Source organism: Somniosus microcephalus, chromosome 2 (assembly GCF_052327205.1).
Source record: "Somniosus microcephalus isolate GS21.2 chromosome 2, FLI_Smic_1.0, whole genome shotgun sequence".
Lineage (NCBI taxonomy): Eukaryota > Metazoa > Chordata > Chondrichthyes > Squaliformes > Somniosidae > Somniosus > Somniosus microcephalus.
In genome coordinates this window covers 216,968,390-216,985,509 of record NC_140988.1, presented here as the reverse complement: position 1 = coordinate 216,985,509, position 17,120 = coordinate 216,968,390, and the positions used below count along the sequence as shown (strand labels likewise).

The 17,120-nt window shown below is 43.7% G+C and overlaps 1 protein-coding gene across 2 annotated transcripts in view; it reads left to right on the top strand.

Moving 5' to 3' along the window:
* The window catches only part of atp8a1 (ATPase phospholipid transporting 8A1), a 546,817-nt gene that overhangs the window by 334,204 nt on the left and 195,493 nt on the right, over positions 1–17,120 (top strand). For both annotated transcript variants that reach the window (XM_085969404.1, XM_085969397.1), the window contains one exon: positions 7,456–7,595. In XM_085969404.1, the coding sequence (XP_085825530.1) occupies positions 7,456–7,595 (140 nt within the window). The remainder of the gene's footprint in view (positions 1–7,455; positions 7,596–17,120) is intronic.

The window sequence follows — 17,120 nt, the reverse complement described above, 5'->3', positions numbered from 1 at the left end:
TTGAGTTAGTTGGCTTAAGGAGGCCCCGGGCTGTGTGCCACCATTGGACATCATTAGAGATGCGTATAAATAAGGCACAGCCTTCTCAGCAGTCATCCAGACCAGCAGAAGTGAACTTTTTAAAGGTAGCTACAGCACTGGGATTATTTTTCCATTTCTCACGTTTGTCTGCATCTTTGGAGAATTTGTTTTGGGGGGTTTGGGGATGTACTAAGCTATATTTCAAAATGCCAGAGTGAGGGTCTCTCTGGTCACCAGCTCATTTTTTACCCCCGCTCACAGTACAAGGATACGATTGAGCAGCATGGGTTTCTTGGTGATGATTTTCTTACTTGCTATCCTGATGGAGGAGGTGGGGGGAGTACAGCAAGGTAGAGTAAGGCAGCATCAAAGGAGGATGAGGCCACCCCACAATGGGCTTTTAGGATCTGCAGATCTTGAGGTGCCTTCAGCAACTTTGCTTCACTAAGGATACCCTGTTCCATTGACCTTTGCCTCCCCTGGAGGTTGATAACCTTGTCCTCAAAATATATCAGTTTCCTTATGTCTGTCAATCCACCTTGCCCCCAGGCTTGGTAAATTTCCTGGAACATTAGTAACATCAGTAGGTGATTGTAGACATCTGAGAGGACTAGGCAGCTGATGTAATCAGAAGGACAATTGCTAGAGGAACACTGTAATGTCAGCGGTTGGTGTTACAATAGGACCCTATGTAAGGCGGATTCATGATGGGAGTTCCAAACAGTGGAAAAGTTGTAGATCTATTGAGCCATAGTGCAATAGGAATGAAGACTGGTCATTCCATTGAAGGGAATCCAATGATGCTGAAGTGAAAATGGGGTGGTGGCAATTCTCTTACCTTGGCTATCCTGGTCATGTCATCAAACTTCGTGTGGCACTGATCTGTCGTGGGGCTGAGAGTTGGCTCTCGCTGCAACTGCCATCTCCCACCACATGGCTCCAGCTAACTGCTTTGGATGGCTTCCTTGCCTGTGAGCCTAGCAAGGATCCTCTGTCTGATCTCAAGGATCAGCATCTCTAAAATTCTGTCCTCATTATTTTGCCATCACTTTCCTGATGCTGTTTTTGTGGGCCACCAGAGAGTGAGGTATAAGCCATCATGAAGCCTTGAGAAAGCAAAGAATCCTTTGGTTAAACATCAATACAGTTTAACATGCTGACAAAAGCTGGAGGAGAAGGTACACACCACTTGTTTGCTGTGTCTCCAAGAACCTGCTGCAACCTTAATTTACTGAAGGTTTTAAAGTGGTGCAAACAACAACGCAGATTTTTGAAGCTTGTGTTTTAGGAAATGGGTGAGTCTCAGAATTTCTTATTGCACCAAACTAAATAACTTAGACATCCAAAATTTTAGCCCCCTTAAAAAGTTCTGAAATTTTAATCTGTTTAAAAATCCAGATTTGCTAAGTGAATTTCAGTGAGATTAATAGGCGAGCAGGATCAAACTCCAGCACCAGTCATGACCAATTATTCCACAAAAAGCGTTCAACTGCTGTGTGCTAAAATTGAATATGAAAATACTTATTCAAAGTTCAAATTTGCGGCTTTGCCTTGAAATACATTCAAAACCATTTAGAGGTTTTGGTAACTTGGTGCCATTTTGCAAAAGGCTGATTGAAAATCAGTCAGTTTTAACTTGTCTGGCACTAAAGCTACATTTATACTGTGTGAGACCATGGCAGTATTGCCATTTCCCAAAATGCAGATTTTGTGCAGCTTACTACATGCAAACCTGCCAGGATTTTTTAAAAACCAACTACAGTACCAAGAAGACCCGCTGGGCTGATTGTATTCATGAGTCCTGGCAGGCTTGCATTCTGCTTGCAGCTGGCTGTACAAGCCTTGCTCCTGGGGAACCGGTGGCACTAGTGTGGATCTTGTGCAGTGTAAAAACAGCTTTAAGATGGGAAAGGGTAAAACTGCCTTGATCTGGCAGAAAAGTTAGAAATTAACCCTCATCATCTAGTGGTATGTGAGATGACAGACTCAGAGATTCATGCTGTGACCTTATCTCTCTACTTAAGATTTCTCATCTGGTTCTGTCTATTGGCAGGGATGACTGGCTGAAGACCCATAATGTTTCTTATATCACCTGCTCATTACCAAAAACTGACAGTATTCCAATTGACTGGTATTGCCAAGCAGTAGAAGAGAGATTACTGCCTTCCACCCTACCACAGACCTTCTCTTTTGTTCTTTCCTTCCCTTCCACCTGTCCCTGCCTCTGTACTTAAAACCTGTTACACCTCTAACTTTTCCCAGTTCTGATGAAAGGTCATCGACCTGAAACATTGGCCCAGAAATTCGGGCCGGGGGCTTCCCGCGGGTGTAAGACCCCGACCTGCACTTACCTTGCACGCCGGCCATTGAGCTGTGAGCCCCTGTGGAATCACGATCCGGGGCCTGGTCCAGCTGCCGGCGCGCAATGCTTGCGTATCCCAGGGGCGCAGTTAGTTCGATGCGTCCCCTGGGATCACGTGGGCCATGGAGAGCCAATCGGAGCAGGGAATGCTCCATTCATAAGATTGACAGGAAGAGCTGTCAAAACTTAGAAATACTACGGCCCCAAAACAGCACTAAATCTTCAAATAAATTTATTTAAAAAATCACATTTTTAAAATAAACTATAAATGACATGAAATAACTATTTTAAACAATAATTTAAATTTTTGAAAAAAATAATTTTATTTTCTAATGGTGCTAAAAATAAACTTACCTTGCTTTAAAGTATTTAAAAACAATAAACCTGTGGAAAAAATGTTTTAATTTTAATTAATTCACCACTTACCTTGTAAAAAGCAGGCCTTACGCCTGCTTTTTAAATGTGTAAATTCTGCAGACATACCCTCCCAGGAAAATCTGTATATTAAAAAAAACTAAGTTCAATGCGCACGCGCAGCCTCTCCCACGCACGCATTTGACCTCTGAACCCCTTCGTTCAGGGGAACGGAAGTGCTGGTTTCCCGCGCATGCGCAGTGCATGCAGGAAACCGGCACTTCCATTGGGCTTACGGGTGAGTACCCCGTGCGTACTCACCTGTGGAGACCCGAATTTCTGAGCCATTAACTCTTTCTCCACAGATGCTGCTGAGCATTTCCAGCATTTTGTTATTTTAGATTTCCAGCATCTGCGGTACTTTGCTTTAGTAGAAGAGAGATTGTTGCCTAGTAATATAACCAAGTTCATAGCATATGCATTTTCACTTAAAACAGATTTCTCATCATTTCAATGAAACTCAAGGGTATAATGGAAACAAATAAGAATTTTTGGATATAATTTGGGAACTATTTCCCAAGATATTATAGAAATGAATGAGTTTCCAATGCTATCCTGCGCTATGTGGGAAATCAGGGACGCTGCCAGTGTCCCTGACGACCATGTGTGCTGGAAATGTATCCAGCTGCAGCTACTAGCAGACCGCATTGAGGCGCTGGAGCTGCGGATGGATGAGTTTTGGAGCATTCGCGATGCTGAGGGTTGTGAATAACACGTTTAGTGAGTTGGTCACACCGCAGGTAAGGGCTGCACAGGCAGAAGGGAAATGGGTGACCATCAGGCGGAGCAGTAGAAGCAGGCAGGTAGTGTAGGGGACCCCTGTGACCATCCCCCTCTCAAACAGGTATACCGATTTGGATACTGTTGGGGATGACTTACCAGAGGAAGGTAGCAGCAGCCAACTTCCTGGCACCAGGGGTGCTTCTGCTCAGGAAGGGAGGAAAAAGAGTGGGAGAGCAATAGTGGTAGGGGATTCTATCGTAAGGGGAACAAATAGGTGTTTCTGTGGCCGTAGACGTGACTCCAGGATGGTTTGTTGCCTCCCTGGTGCCAGGGTCAAGGATGTCAGTGAACGGCTGTAGGGCATTCTGAAGGGGGAGGGTGAACAGTCGGAGGTCGTGGTTCACATTGGGACCAATGACCTGGGTAGGAAGAGGGATGAGGTCCTGCAGCAAGAATTTAGGGAGCTAGGTAGCAGATTGAAGAGCAGGACCTCAAAGGTTGTAATCTCTGGATTACTCCCGGTGCCACGTGCTAGTGAGTATAGGAATAGGAGGATAGAGCAGTTGAATGCGTGGCTAAAGAGTTGGTGCAGGAGGGAGGGCTTTAGTTTCCTGGATCACTGGGCCTGTTTCTGGGGAAGGTGGGACTTGTACAAGTCGGACGGGTTGCACCTGAACCAGAACGGGACAAATATCCTAGTGGGGAGGTTTGCTAGCACTGTTCGGGGGGGTTTAAACTAACTTGGCAGGGGGATGGGATACAGAGTGGAGCTATAATAGGGGGTGATGTGCAGCCAAATATAGAGGAAAAAACAAGTCAGACTGGAAGGCAGAGCAAATATGTAATGGCACAAGGGAGTAGGGCAAGGCTGAATGGCATTTATTTTAATGCAAGGAGTCTTACAAATAAGGTGGATGAACTAAAGTTGTTGATGAACACATGGGAGTATGATATTGTTGCTATCACGGAGACATGGTTGAGGGAGGGGCAAGACTGGCAGCTCAATATTCCGGGGTATAGAATCTTCAGGCGAGACGGGGGGGGGGGGGGGGGGGGTAAAAGAGGAGGGGGTGTCGCAATATTAATTAAGGAGTCAATTACTGCTGTAAGGAGGGATGATATATTAACAGGTTCCTCTAATGAGGCCATATGGGTTGAACTTAAAAACAAAAGAGGGGCTAGCACTTTGCTGGGAGTGTACTATAGGCCCCCAAACAGCCAGGGGGAGATAGAGGAACAGATATGTAGGCAAATCTCAGAGAAGTGTGCAAATAATAGGGTAATAATAGTGGGGAATTTCAACTTCCCCAATATTAATTGGGATAGTCAGAGTGTGAAAGGCTTAGAGGGTGCAGAATTCTTAAAGTGCATCCAGGAGAGCTTTTTGAGCCAGCATGTAGAAAGTCCTACAAGAGAGGGGGCGGTACTGGACCTAATTCTAGGGAATGTGGCCGGGCAAGTGGTGGAAGTGTTAGTAGGTGAGCACTTTGGTGACAGTGACCATAATTCGGTGAGATTTAAGGTAGTCATGGAAAAGGACAAGGATGGACCAGAAATAAAGGTTCTAAATTGGGGGAAGGCTGATTTTAATATGATAAGGCAGGATCTGGCCAATGTGGACTGGGATCAGCTACTTGAAGGAAAATCCACATCGGAGCAATGGGAGCCTTTCAGAAAGGAAATTGAGAGAGTACAATGGCAACATGTTCCCGTAAAGGTCAAGGGTGGGACCAACAAGCCCAGGGAACCTTGGATGTCAAGGGATATACGAGAATGGATTAGGAAAAAAAGGGGGGCTTTTGGCAGATACAAAGGACTAAAGACAGAGGAAGCCCTAGAGGAGTATAAAAAGTGCAGGGGGATACTTAAAAAAGGAATTAGGAGAGCGAGGAGGGGCCATGAAATAACACTGGCGAGCAAAATAAAGGAAAATCCTAAGGTGTTTTATAAGTATATTAAGGGCAAGAGGATAACTAGGGAAAGAGTAGGGCCCATTAGGGACCAAAGTGGCAAGCTGTGTGTAGAGCCAGAAGATGTAGGTGGGGTTTTAAATGAATTTTTTGCATCTGTGTTCACTGTAGAGAAGGACGATGTGGACATAGAAATCGGGCAAGGGGACTGTGACATACTTGAACATATTAGCATCGAGAGGGAGGAGGTACTAGCGGTTTTAGCAGGCTTAAAAGTGGATAAATCCCCAGGCCCGGACGAGATGTATCCCAGGCTACTATGTGAGGCAAAGGAGGAGATTGCAGGGGCTCTGACACACATTTTCAGAACCTCTCTGGCCACAGGGGATGTGCCAGAGGACTGGAGAACAGCTAATGTACCATTATTCAAGAAGGGTAGTAGGGATAAACCAGGGAATTGCAGGCCAGTGAGCCTAACGTCAGTGGTAGGGAAATTATTGGAAAAAATTCTGAGGGACAGAATTAGTCTCCACTTGGAGAGGCAAGGATTAATTAGGGATAGCCAGCATGGCTTTGTCAAGGGAAGATCATGTCTGACCAATTTGATTGAATTTTTTGAGGGGGTGACTAGGTGTGTGGATGTGGGTAGTGCAGTGGATGTGGTTTACATGGATTTCAGTAAGGCTTTTGATAAAGCCCCGCATAGGAGACTGGTCAGGAAGGTAAGAGCCCATGGGATCCAGGGTGCCTTGGCACATTGAATCCAAAACTGGCTTAGTGGCAGAAGGCAGAGGGTGATGGTGGAAGGTTGTTTTTGTGACTGGAAGCCTGTGTCCAGTGGGGTACCGCAGGGATCGGTGCTGGGTCCCTTGCTGTTTGTGGTCTACATTAATGATTTGGATGTGAATGTAAAAGGTATGATCAGTAAGTTCGCAGATGACACAAAAATTGGTGGGGTGCTAAATAGCGAGGAGGGAAGCCTCAGGCTACAGGACGATATAGATGGGTTGGTCAGATGGGCGGAACAGTGGCAAATGGAATTTAACCCTGAAAAGTGTGAGGTGATGCATTTTGGACGGACTAACAAGGCAAGGGAATACACAATGAATGGTAAGACCCTAGGAAGGACAGAGGATCAGAGGGACCTTGGTGTGCATGTACATAGATCCCTGAAGGCAGCAGAACAGGTGGATAAGGTGGTTAAAAAGGCATATGGGATACTTGCCTTCATTAGCCGAGGCATAGAATATAAGAGCAGGGAGATTATGATGGAGCTGTACAAAACGCTGGTAAGGCCACAGCTGGAGTACTGTGTGCAGTTCTGGTCGCCACACTATAGGAAGGATGTGATTACTTTGGAGAGGGTGCAGAGGAGATTTACCAGGATGTTACCTGGGCTGGAGCGCTTCAGCTATGAAGAAAGACTGGACAGGCTGGGGTTGTTTTCCTTGGCTGAGGGGGGACCTGATTGAGGTGTACAAAATTATGAGGGGCATCGATAGGGTAGATAGAAAGGAACTTTTCCCCTTAGTAGAGGGGTCAATAACAAGGGGGCATAGATTCAAGGTAAGGGGCAGGAGGTTTAGAGGGGATTTGAGGAAAAACTTTTTCACCCAGAGGGTGGTTGGAATCTGGAACTCACTCCCTGAAAGGGTGGTGGAGGCAGGAACCCTCACAACATTCAAGAAGCATTTGGATGAGCACTTGAAATGCCATAGCATACAAGGCTACAGACCAAATGCTGGAAAATGGGATTAGATTAGACAGGGCTTGATGGCCGGCGCGGACGCGATGGGCCGAAGGGCCTCTTTCTGTGCTGTATAACTCTATGACTCTATCCTCTACCTTTTAAGTTTAGATATTTAGATATAGACTCTGTCATTCAGAAGTTCATTCTTCTGAGCTTGTTTACATTAAATGCTTACAATCTGTTTGTCTTGTTACATTAGAACATGCCAAAGTATACTTTGTTTTGTATTTGAAGGAAAATATAAAGTTTAAAAACATCAACTTTGACTGTTTCAGGTTTGAGAACCTTGTGTTTTACTGTTGCTGAGATTTCAGAGACAACGTACCGAAATTGGTTGGAAGTGTACCAACGTGCTTCTACTGCACTGCAGAACAGGATACTCAAGCTTGAAGAGAGTTATGAACTCATTGAAAAAGTAAGTATTTCAGACACTTTGAGTTCTAACTCAAAATGCATTATGAAGAGGGTGTTATTTTAGTTGATGAGAGAGCCATAAGCAATTAGTATTTATGTCATAGCATTATAGCTATGGGCTACTATAGCTGAAGCATTATCAGATTTCATCCAGAGCAACAATAAGAGGTCCTATTACTGTCAGAAACCTGATATTTAAATGGTCAATGTTATCAGTTGTGCAACTAAGATCAAGCTTTGAACATACCTTACTAGCATTAATCTTTTCATGAAAAATGTTATCCTTCAAATTCTGCCACGCAAGTTAACTGCCTATATTGATTGTAACTTATTTTACGTGTGCAGGATAATCTGGTCTGTCGAACATTTTCAAAAATGCTATCAGTACCACCCTTGGTCAATCCACAAAAAGGACCCCCCCCCCCCCCATATGTCATGTTTCCCCCTGCTTCACAAATGATCTGGGGAGGACATGATCACAGTCCAAGGAAGCAGAACCTGGTGCCCTTTAGGATATTATTTATACTTTCCTTCACGGACTCTGATTTTGCCTGCTAGCTTTTTCAGAGTCCATAGCCATTTCCCAGGAGGCCATTAATGTTCTGCCATGACTAGGTTGAGACTGATCCCGAGGCTGGCACCAAAAGGCTAACCCTGACCCTGGTGGGGGAAAAAGGTAGCTGTGATTGCAGGTTTGTCCAGGAGCTTTGGGTAAGAAACCTGATAGAGGAGCTATCCTTCACATTGAGGGCCGACAGTCCTCAGGATTCACGTGAGTCATCCATCAGCTTACTTTATGATTTTAGAGTGTAAAAGATCACAACATACCTGGACTACCAACATATTCGTGGGCGTAGGACCAGAAAAGAAAGAGATTTTATTCTCATTACATTGTGGTCTCCAAAATTCAGGGCCAAAGCATGTTGACCTTCTCAACAAAAAAGCTTTAAATGGTTACTCTATCTCTGGTTATCTGAACAGTGTATGAGATTGATAGCTGTAGTCAATTTCACGGATACCTTAATTCATGTGGCAATTCAGCGACAGATTTTGAAGGTCCTGAGTTTTTGCGTTTTGGGAACTGAATTACCAATACAAGGCAATCACCTATCCAATATTTATCCACATTGCAATCTTTCTGAACTACAGCAGTTGCATATCTATTTTTGGATAAACATTTGGCTCATCAGAGCATCCTGTTGAGAAATAACATTGAGAACATCCAAAGTTATTTCTGTCTTTTTAAGACCTCTGAATGTTCACCAACTATAAGAAATCTTTCAGAATCAATTTTCAAGATTCAGATTACACCCAGAACTACCATCTCTGACAGCTCACCAAATAATTTGAAGCTAGTTCCCGAGTGAGACTAGGATGACACGCTCTTTTGCAACCTTTCAACTTTTTAGCCTCTACCTCTATAACTTTGGGCACTGAGAGAATCACTGCCATTCGCACCACCTTCTCATTCTCTCTGGTTTTCATGGGCTTTAGCATAATTGTCAGTATAGATCCTGCACTGATCTGATCTGACAGTTCCATTTGGAAAAGCCAACATTCATTTTCCACTTTGCTGCTCAAGAGCCGTGCCTGGAAATTAGATTGCTCGTCATTGTTGGAAGCAAAATATCTCCTTTCTCCCCACTCCCCAGCTCCCAAGATTTTTAGAAAAGTTAAAGGCAGAGAATGCAATAATCAGTCTGATAAAGCTATACTTTGAGCAGTGTTAATTCATTCTCACACACAAGGAATGAGGCCATCCCAATTTTTGAGTTTGATTTCCTATTCAACCATAACAGGCTCACTCCACAAACATTTGCTTCACCAAAGTTTGGCCATGCTTCACAAACATCACAAGCCATTGTAAATGGGGGGAGTATAGCAGTATAAATGCAACTTTAAGAAAAACATATACACCTGTACATTGTTCTTTTATCCAAATCATCTGTTTACCAACCAATTTATTTTTCTCTGTCTGGTAACTGTGTCATTAGTATCAATATAGTGTGTCAGCTGTGGCTTAGTGGGTAGCACTCTCACCTCCTGGGTCAAAAGGATGTGGATTCAAGTCCCACGCCAGGGAATTGCACACATAATCCAGGCTGACACTAGAGTGCAGTACTGAGGGAATGAGGTGTCATCTTTCAGATAAGATGTTAAACCAAGGCCCTGTCTGCCCCCTCAAGTAGACATAAAAAATCCCATGGCACTATTTTGAAGAGCAGCAGGGGAGTTCTCCCGGTGTCCTGGCCAATATTTATCCCTCAACCAACATCACGAAAACAGATTATCTGGTCATTATCTCATTGCTGTTTGTGAGACCTTGCTGTGTGCAAATTGGCAGCCGCTTTTCCTACAGTACAACAGTGACTACAATTCAAGAAGCTGTAAACGCTTTGAAATTTCCAGAGGTTGTGAAAGGCACTGCATAAATGCAAGTTCTTTTTTTTTCTTTGCGTCTGAGAGAAACATTGCTCAAGACTCTAATCTTGGTTTCTAATTTATTTTTAAAAATCTGTGCGAAGGTATGTCCTCAAGATGTGCCTGTACTTGTATTGAAGTGCAGCAATGCTGAAGTTAGCAAGAATTGTATTTCTAATCCGTAGTAATTATTCCTGTTAGATTTATTTTCTTCAAAAATCCCTTTGCAAAAATGGAGATGGGATTCATTTATATTGCAACTAATTTTAAGTATGCTAATTTGTATACTGTAATGTGGGAAAGAAATGGAGGAAGAGCAGGGGGAGAAAGAGGATGAGAGTGATAAGTGGCGAAGAGGGGGGGCACACAATAGAGGACAGAGAAACAAGTGAAGGAAGAGGAGAGAATAAGAAACAAATGAAGGGCTTAAAAGAGACTTTAATTTGGCTGGTTAGCGCCTCCGAGGGCGATAACGGGACACTAACAACTTAACGCCCGGGTGCGGCGAGAATATCGCCTCCTGCTAAATTTGGCGGTAGGTTTGTGGTGGCTGTATGGCGTTGCACCCCGATCTCCTTCGCCCGGAGATCATGACGTCATTGTCCCAGTAGCGCCCCGGACCCGAACTTCGGTTTCGCCCCCTGCAGCATCGCCAGGCGAAAAAAATGGTTACAGCACAGAAGGAGGCCTTTTGGCCTGTCAAGACCGTGCCGGCTCTCTGCAAGAGCACTTCAGTTGGTCCCTTTCCCCGTAGCCCTGTAAATTTTTTTCCTTCAGGTACTTATCCAATTCCCTTTTGAAAGCCACGATTGAGCCTGCCTCCACCACCCTCTCAGGCAGTGCATTCCAGATCCTAACCACTCGTGTAAAAAAGTTTTTCCTCATGTCACCTTTGGTTCTTCTGCCAATCACCTTAAATCTGTGTCCTCTGGTTCTCGACCCTTCCGCCAATGGGAACAGTTTCTCTCTCTCTACTCTCTCTAGACCCCCTAATGATTTTGAACATCTCTATTAAATCTCTTCTCTGCTCTAAGGAGAACAACCCCAACTTCTCCAGTCTATCCATGTAACTGAAGTCCCTCATCCCTGGAGCCATTCTTGTAAGTCTTTTCTGCACCCTCTCTAAGGCCTTCACATCCTTCCTAAAGTGTGGTGCTCAGAATTGGACACAATGCTCCAGTTGAGGCCAAACCAGTGTTTTATAAAGGTTCATCATAACTTCGTTGCTTTTGTACTCTATGGGCTTGAATTTCCTAGCCCTTTGGAGGCAGGAGTGGTGGGAAAATTGCAGAATCGGGGCACGAACCCAACCCGCCTCCGTGCCAATGTCCCAGGAGGCGGGTATCCGACCTGTGCTGGGGGCCGCCTCCCCGAGGCGGGAAGGGGATTAGTGCCAATTAACTGCCTGTTAACAGGTAGTTAACAGGCAGTTTTTTGCCTAATCACTATTTTTAGCCCTGAAGTGCGGGCTTCCCGACGGCTCCGAACCATGCCAAGTGGGCTGTCGGTCTGAAGGGGTTGGAGGGGTCGAGATGTCCGTTGTGCAGGTGAGTGATGGGTGCATGTGTGCAGAGGTAAGTGTGAAGTGTTTTAATAAGTTTTACTTACCTTTACTTTCTCCTGCAGGCTTCCTGCCTTCAGTTCTCGGGAGTCCCTCAGTTCACCGGCACAGAAAGCAGAATGGCTGCTGAAAAGTCAAAAGCTGCAGCATTCTGCTTTCTGGTCTGGAGAGATCTCTAACTGAGTCTGAGTAGAAGGACTCAAGTTAGAAGACAGATTATGTCGGTGTTTGACAGCTTCACAGAGCTGTCAAACGATGATTTTTCATCTGTCAAAAGCTCTTGACAGATGAAATGTCAATCACTGATGTCACCAGTAACCAGGTGTCCCTTAATTGGCCTGCTAAGCCCGCTGACAAAATCCAGCCCTATGCCTCTTTGCTGGAGAAATTAATGGGACTGAAAGCTGATAAATCCCCAGGGCCTGATAATCTGCATCCCAGAGTACTAAAAGAGGTAGCCATGGAAATAGTGGATGCATTGGTTGTCACCTTCCAAAATTCTATAGATTATGGAACAGTTCCTGCAGATTGGAGCGTGGCAAATGTAACCCTACTATTTAAAAAAGGAGGGAGAGAGAAAACAGGGAACTACAGACCTGTTAGCCTAACATCGGTAGTAGGGAAAATGTTAGAGTCTATTATAAAGGATGTAATAACAGGACACTTAGAAAATATCAACAGGATTAGACAAAGTCAACATGGATTTATGAAAGGGAAATCGTGTTTGACAAACCAACTGGAGTTTTTTGAGGATGTAATTGGTAGAATAGATAAGGGAGAACCAGTGGATGTGGGGTATTTGGATTTTCAGAAGGCTTTTGATAAAGTCCCACATAAGAGGTCAGTGTGTAAAATTAAAGCACGTGGGATTGGGGGTAATATACTGGCATGGATTGAAAATTGTTTCCTGTCTGTTAACCAGAGTGTAGGAATAAATGGGTCTTTTTTGAGGTGGCAGGCAGTGACTAGTGGGGTACTGCAGGGATCAGTGCTTGGGCCCCAGCTATTCAATAGATATCAATGATTTGGATGAGGGAACCAAATGTAATATTTCCAAGTTTGCTGACGACACGAAACTAGGTGGGGTTGTGAGTTGGATGCAAAGAGGCTTCAAGGCAATTTAGACAAGTTGAGTGAGTGGGCAAATACATGGCAAATGCAGTATAACGTGGATAAATGTGAAATTATCCACTTCGGTAGGAAAAACAGAAAGGTAGAGTATTATTTAAATAGTGATAGATTGGGAAATGCTGATGTACAAAGGGACCTGGGTGTTCTTGTACACCAGTCACTGAAAGCAAACATGCAGGTGCAGCAAGCAATTAGGAAGGCAAATGGTATGTTGGCCTTCATTGCAAGAGGATTTGAGTACAGGAGTAAGGATGTCTTACTACAATTGTACAGGGCCTTGGTGAGACCACACCTGGAGTACTGTGTGCAGTTTTGGTCTCCTTACCTAAGAAAGGATATACTTGCCATAGAGGGAGTGCAGCGAAGGTTCACCAGACTGATTCCTGGGATGGCAGGACTGTCGTATGAGGAGAGATTGGGTCAACTAGGCCTGTATTCACTAGAGTTTAGAAGAATGAAAGGGGATCTCATTGAAACGTATAAAATTCTGACAGGGTTAGACAGACTGGATGCAGGGAGGATGTTTCCCTAGCTAGGGGGTCTAGAATGAGGGATCACCGTCTCAGGATACGGGGTAGGACATTTAGGACTGAGATGAGGAGAAATGTCTTCACTTAGAGGGTGGTGAACCTGTGGAATTCTCTACCACAGAAGGCTGTGGAGGCCAAGTTACTGAATATATTTTAAGAAGGAGATAGATAGATTTCTAGACACAAAAGGCATCAAGGGGTATGGAAAGAGAGTGGGACTATGGTATTGAGATAGAGGATCAGCCATGATCCTATTGAATGGCGGAGTAGGCTCGAAGGGCCGAATGGCCTACTCCTGCTCCTATTTTTCTATGTTTCTATTTATGAAGTCCAGGATCCTGTATGCTTTTTTAACCGCTTTCTCAACCTGCCCTGCCACCTTCAATGATTTGTGTACATATACCCCAGGTCTCTCTGTTCATGCACCCTCTTTAGATTGTACCCTTTAGTTTATATTACCTCTCCTCAGTCCTCCTGCCAAAATTTCTCACTTCGTATTTTTCTGCGTTAAATTTCATCTGCCACGCGTTTGCCCATCCCACCAGCCTGTCCATGTCCTCTTGAAGTCTATCACTATCCTCCTCACTGTTCACTATACTTTCAAGTTTTGTGGCATCTGCAAATTTTGAAATTGTGCCCTGTGCACCCAAGTCCAAGCCATTGATATATATCAAGAATAAAAGTGGTTCTAGTACTGACCCAGTTAGTCAAACCCGATTTGCCATTAACCTTTCCTTGCTGACTTTCATTTATTAGCTCACACTCTTCCAGATGCTCATTAATTTTGTCCTGGATTATTGTCTCAAAGTTTCCCCACCACCGATATTAGGTTGACTGGCCTGTAAACAGAGGCGTAGCATTTGCAATCCTCCAGTCTTCAGGCACCAACCCCACATCTAAAGAGGATTGAAAGATTGTGGCTAGAACCTCTGCAATTTCCACCCTTACTTCTCTCAGTAATCTAGGATGCCTCCCATCTGGACCGGGTAATTTTTCTCCTTTGAAGACTGCCTTTTACCTCTATTTATTTATTTTTACCCTGTCCAATATCACTACTACCTCCTTTTGCTGCCAAATTGGCAGCATCCTCTTTAGTGAAGGCAGATGCAAAATACTCATTTAGTACCTCAGTCTCGGCCCCACACTTTGACTACCCTTTTACTATTCTCCGCAATCACTCTGATGAAGCTGCACCAAGATGCGTCTGATAAAAATCAAGTGAAATTTGATGAAAGAGAAAGATTGCAAAGTTTTGCACTGAATGGCAGTATATGTTTGCTAAGTAAACATACATGTGTGAAGTACTTTTCCCCGTGTTGAGTGAGTGTATGCAAGGTGATTTCTACTAACATTAGTGCATGTGGCTAAACCGCTGTAGCCACACCTGTGGTTAGTCAGTGATTTCTATTGGACAGCACTGCCATAGGAGATCAAAAATATTGTACTGTATATTGTTTGTCGCATGATTTAGTGAACAACACCAGGGTTTTGAGAGCATCCATCATCATACTTCATACATTACACTCCAATTTACCAGTAAAATAATAGTGTGTACTACAAGATGTAACGCTGCTGTCATAAAATGGTGCAATGCCCAACTTACCCGAACCAATTTCAAAAGAGATCAGTTACTGTGATGCACATTCATCGCACTTCAGGGGGTCAAAAGTGTGAAAAAAGAAAGCCAGTCATCATCTGTTGGTTTTTCTGACCTCTCTCCAAAGGCAAGATTCAGAGATTTACCAGTAGTTGTCAACCTACAGAAGCTTCCTTTAACAACCAGCCTCTAACTACTTCAGGATGTGTCTATTTAGATTACTTGCCCATTGGCCCTAAAGGGACAGGCCAAGTTTAACACAGTTCCATCTTGGCAGCTAAACATCACAATTGTTGCAAACGTGATGCCACATGATGTTACTTAGTACAAAATAAAGATGTGAAAGAAAAAGAAAGACTTGCATTTTTTCACAACTTCAGAACGTCCCGAAGCACAGCAGCCAATTTGTGCACAGCAAGCTTCCACAAACACCAATGTGATGATGACCAGAAAATATATTTTTAGTGATGTTGATTGAGGGGTAAATATTCACCAGGACATCGGGAAAAACTCCCCTGCACTACTTCGAAATAGTGCCATGGGATCTTTTACGTCCACCTGAGAGAGTAGACGGGGCCTCGGTTTAACGTCTCATCCGAAAGAGAGCACCGCCAACAGTGTCGCACTCCCTCAATACTGCACTGGAGTGTTGGCCTAGATTTTTGTGCTCTGGAGTGCGACTTGAACCCAAAACCTTCTGACTCCGGCGAGAGTGCTACCAACTGTTCCACTCATGGTGAAGATCTAATAATGCACATTTCTGGTCCATGCTCTGAATGATTTATAAATTACTGCTCTTCATTGTGTTCTAATCAGCACATGATATAAACAAATGAAGATTGTCATTCTAGTGACAACATAATTGGCAATAGTGGGCTGTAAGCGAAAGTCTTCCTTCATGATATTACTGGGACTGAAATTCATGAAAGAACGAGTAGTACCTCTATACATAATCTCTCTTTCTAGATAGGCTGTAACTGGCAATTTAAAACTATATTGATTGGGGGGAAAAAAGCAATAATTTTACAAATTATAGCACATAAGCATTTCGGATTGGCACAGAAATTCGGGTCTCCACGGGTGAGTACGCACGGGGTACTCACCCGTAGGCCCAATGGAAGTGCCGGTTTCCTGCATGCACTGCGCATGCGTGGGAAACCAGCACTTCCGTTCCCCTGAACGAAGGGGTTCAGAGTTTGAACGCGTGCGCCGGAGAGGCAGCGCGTGCGCATTGAACTTGCGTTTTTTTTGCAGGTTTTCCTGGGAGGGTAAGTCTGCAGAATTTATACACATATAAAAAGCAGGCGTAAGGCCTGCTTTTTACAAGTAAGTGGTGAATTCATTAAAATTAAAACATTTTTTCCACAGGTTTATTATTTTTAAATACTTTAAAGCAAGGTAAGTTTATTTTTAGCCCCGTTAGAAAATAAAAAAAATTTCAAAAATTTAAACTATTGTTTAAAATAGTTATTTCATGTCATTTATAGTTAATTTAAAAAATGTGATTTTTAAAAAATATATATATTTGAAGATTTAGTGATGTTTTGGGGCCCGTAGTATTTATAAGTTTTGACAGCTCTTCCTGTCAATCTTATGATTGGAGCATTCCCAGCTCCCCATGGCCCACTTGATCCCAGGGGCCGCATCGAACTAACTGCGCCCCGGGGTACGTAAGCACTGCGCGGCGGCAGCTGGAGCAGGCCCAGGATCGGAATTCCACGGGGGCCCACAGCTCAACGGCCGGCGCGCAAGGTAAGTGCAGGTCGGGGGCTTACACCCGCGGGAAGCCCCCGACCCGAATTTCTGGGCCATCATGTATTTGTTTTGAGGATAATGGAACTATTCCTTTCTGTGCTTTAAGAAATGTGTATCCGGTGCTTCTAAACTTGCATATATCACTATTAAAAAATCATTCTGATGGAGAGCGCTAGATGGACATAAAAATACAGTATATCATCACTCTGACTTGGTCAACAGTAAATCTGCCAGAAGGTGGCAGTATTAAATCATAGAAAGTAATGTTTATTGGTTTCCTAGTGAGAAACTACTCTGGACATGAATTAGATTAATCCAACACCATAGTAAAAATAATCCTTTTCACAGAGAATAACTGATGGCTGTCAGTACAACAGAACTGTAACATACTTTGGCAGTTTACACAATATCTTAAATCAAATTTGTCATTCTAACTCAGTATGTTGCAACCTTCAACACATTTCTAAATTATGGTATTTATGCATGCTTTTTCTGTTTTGTCTTTGTTTTAGATTTTCCATCAGAATTTTT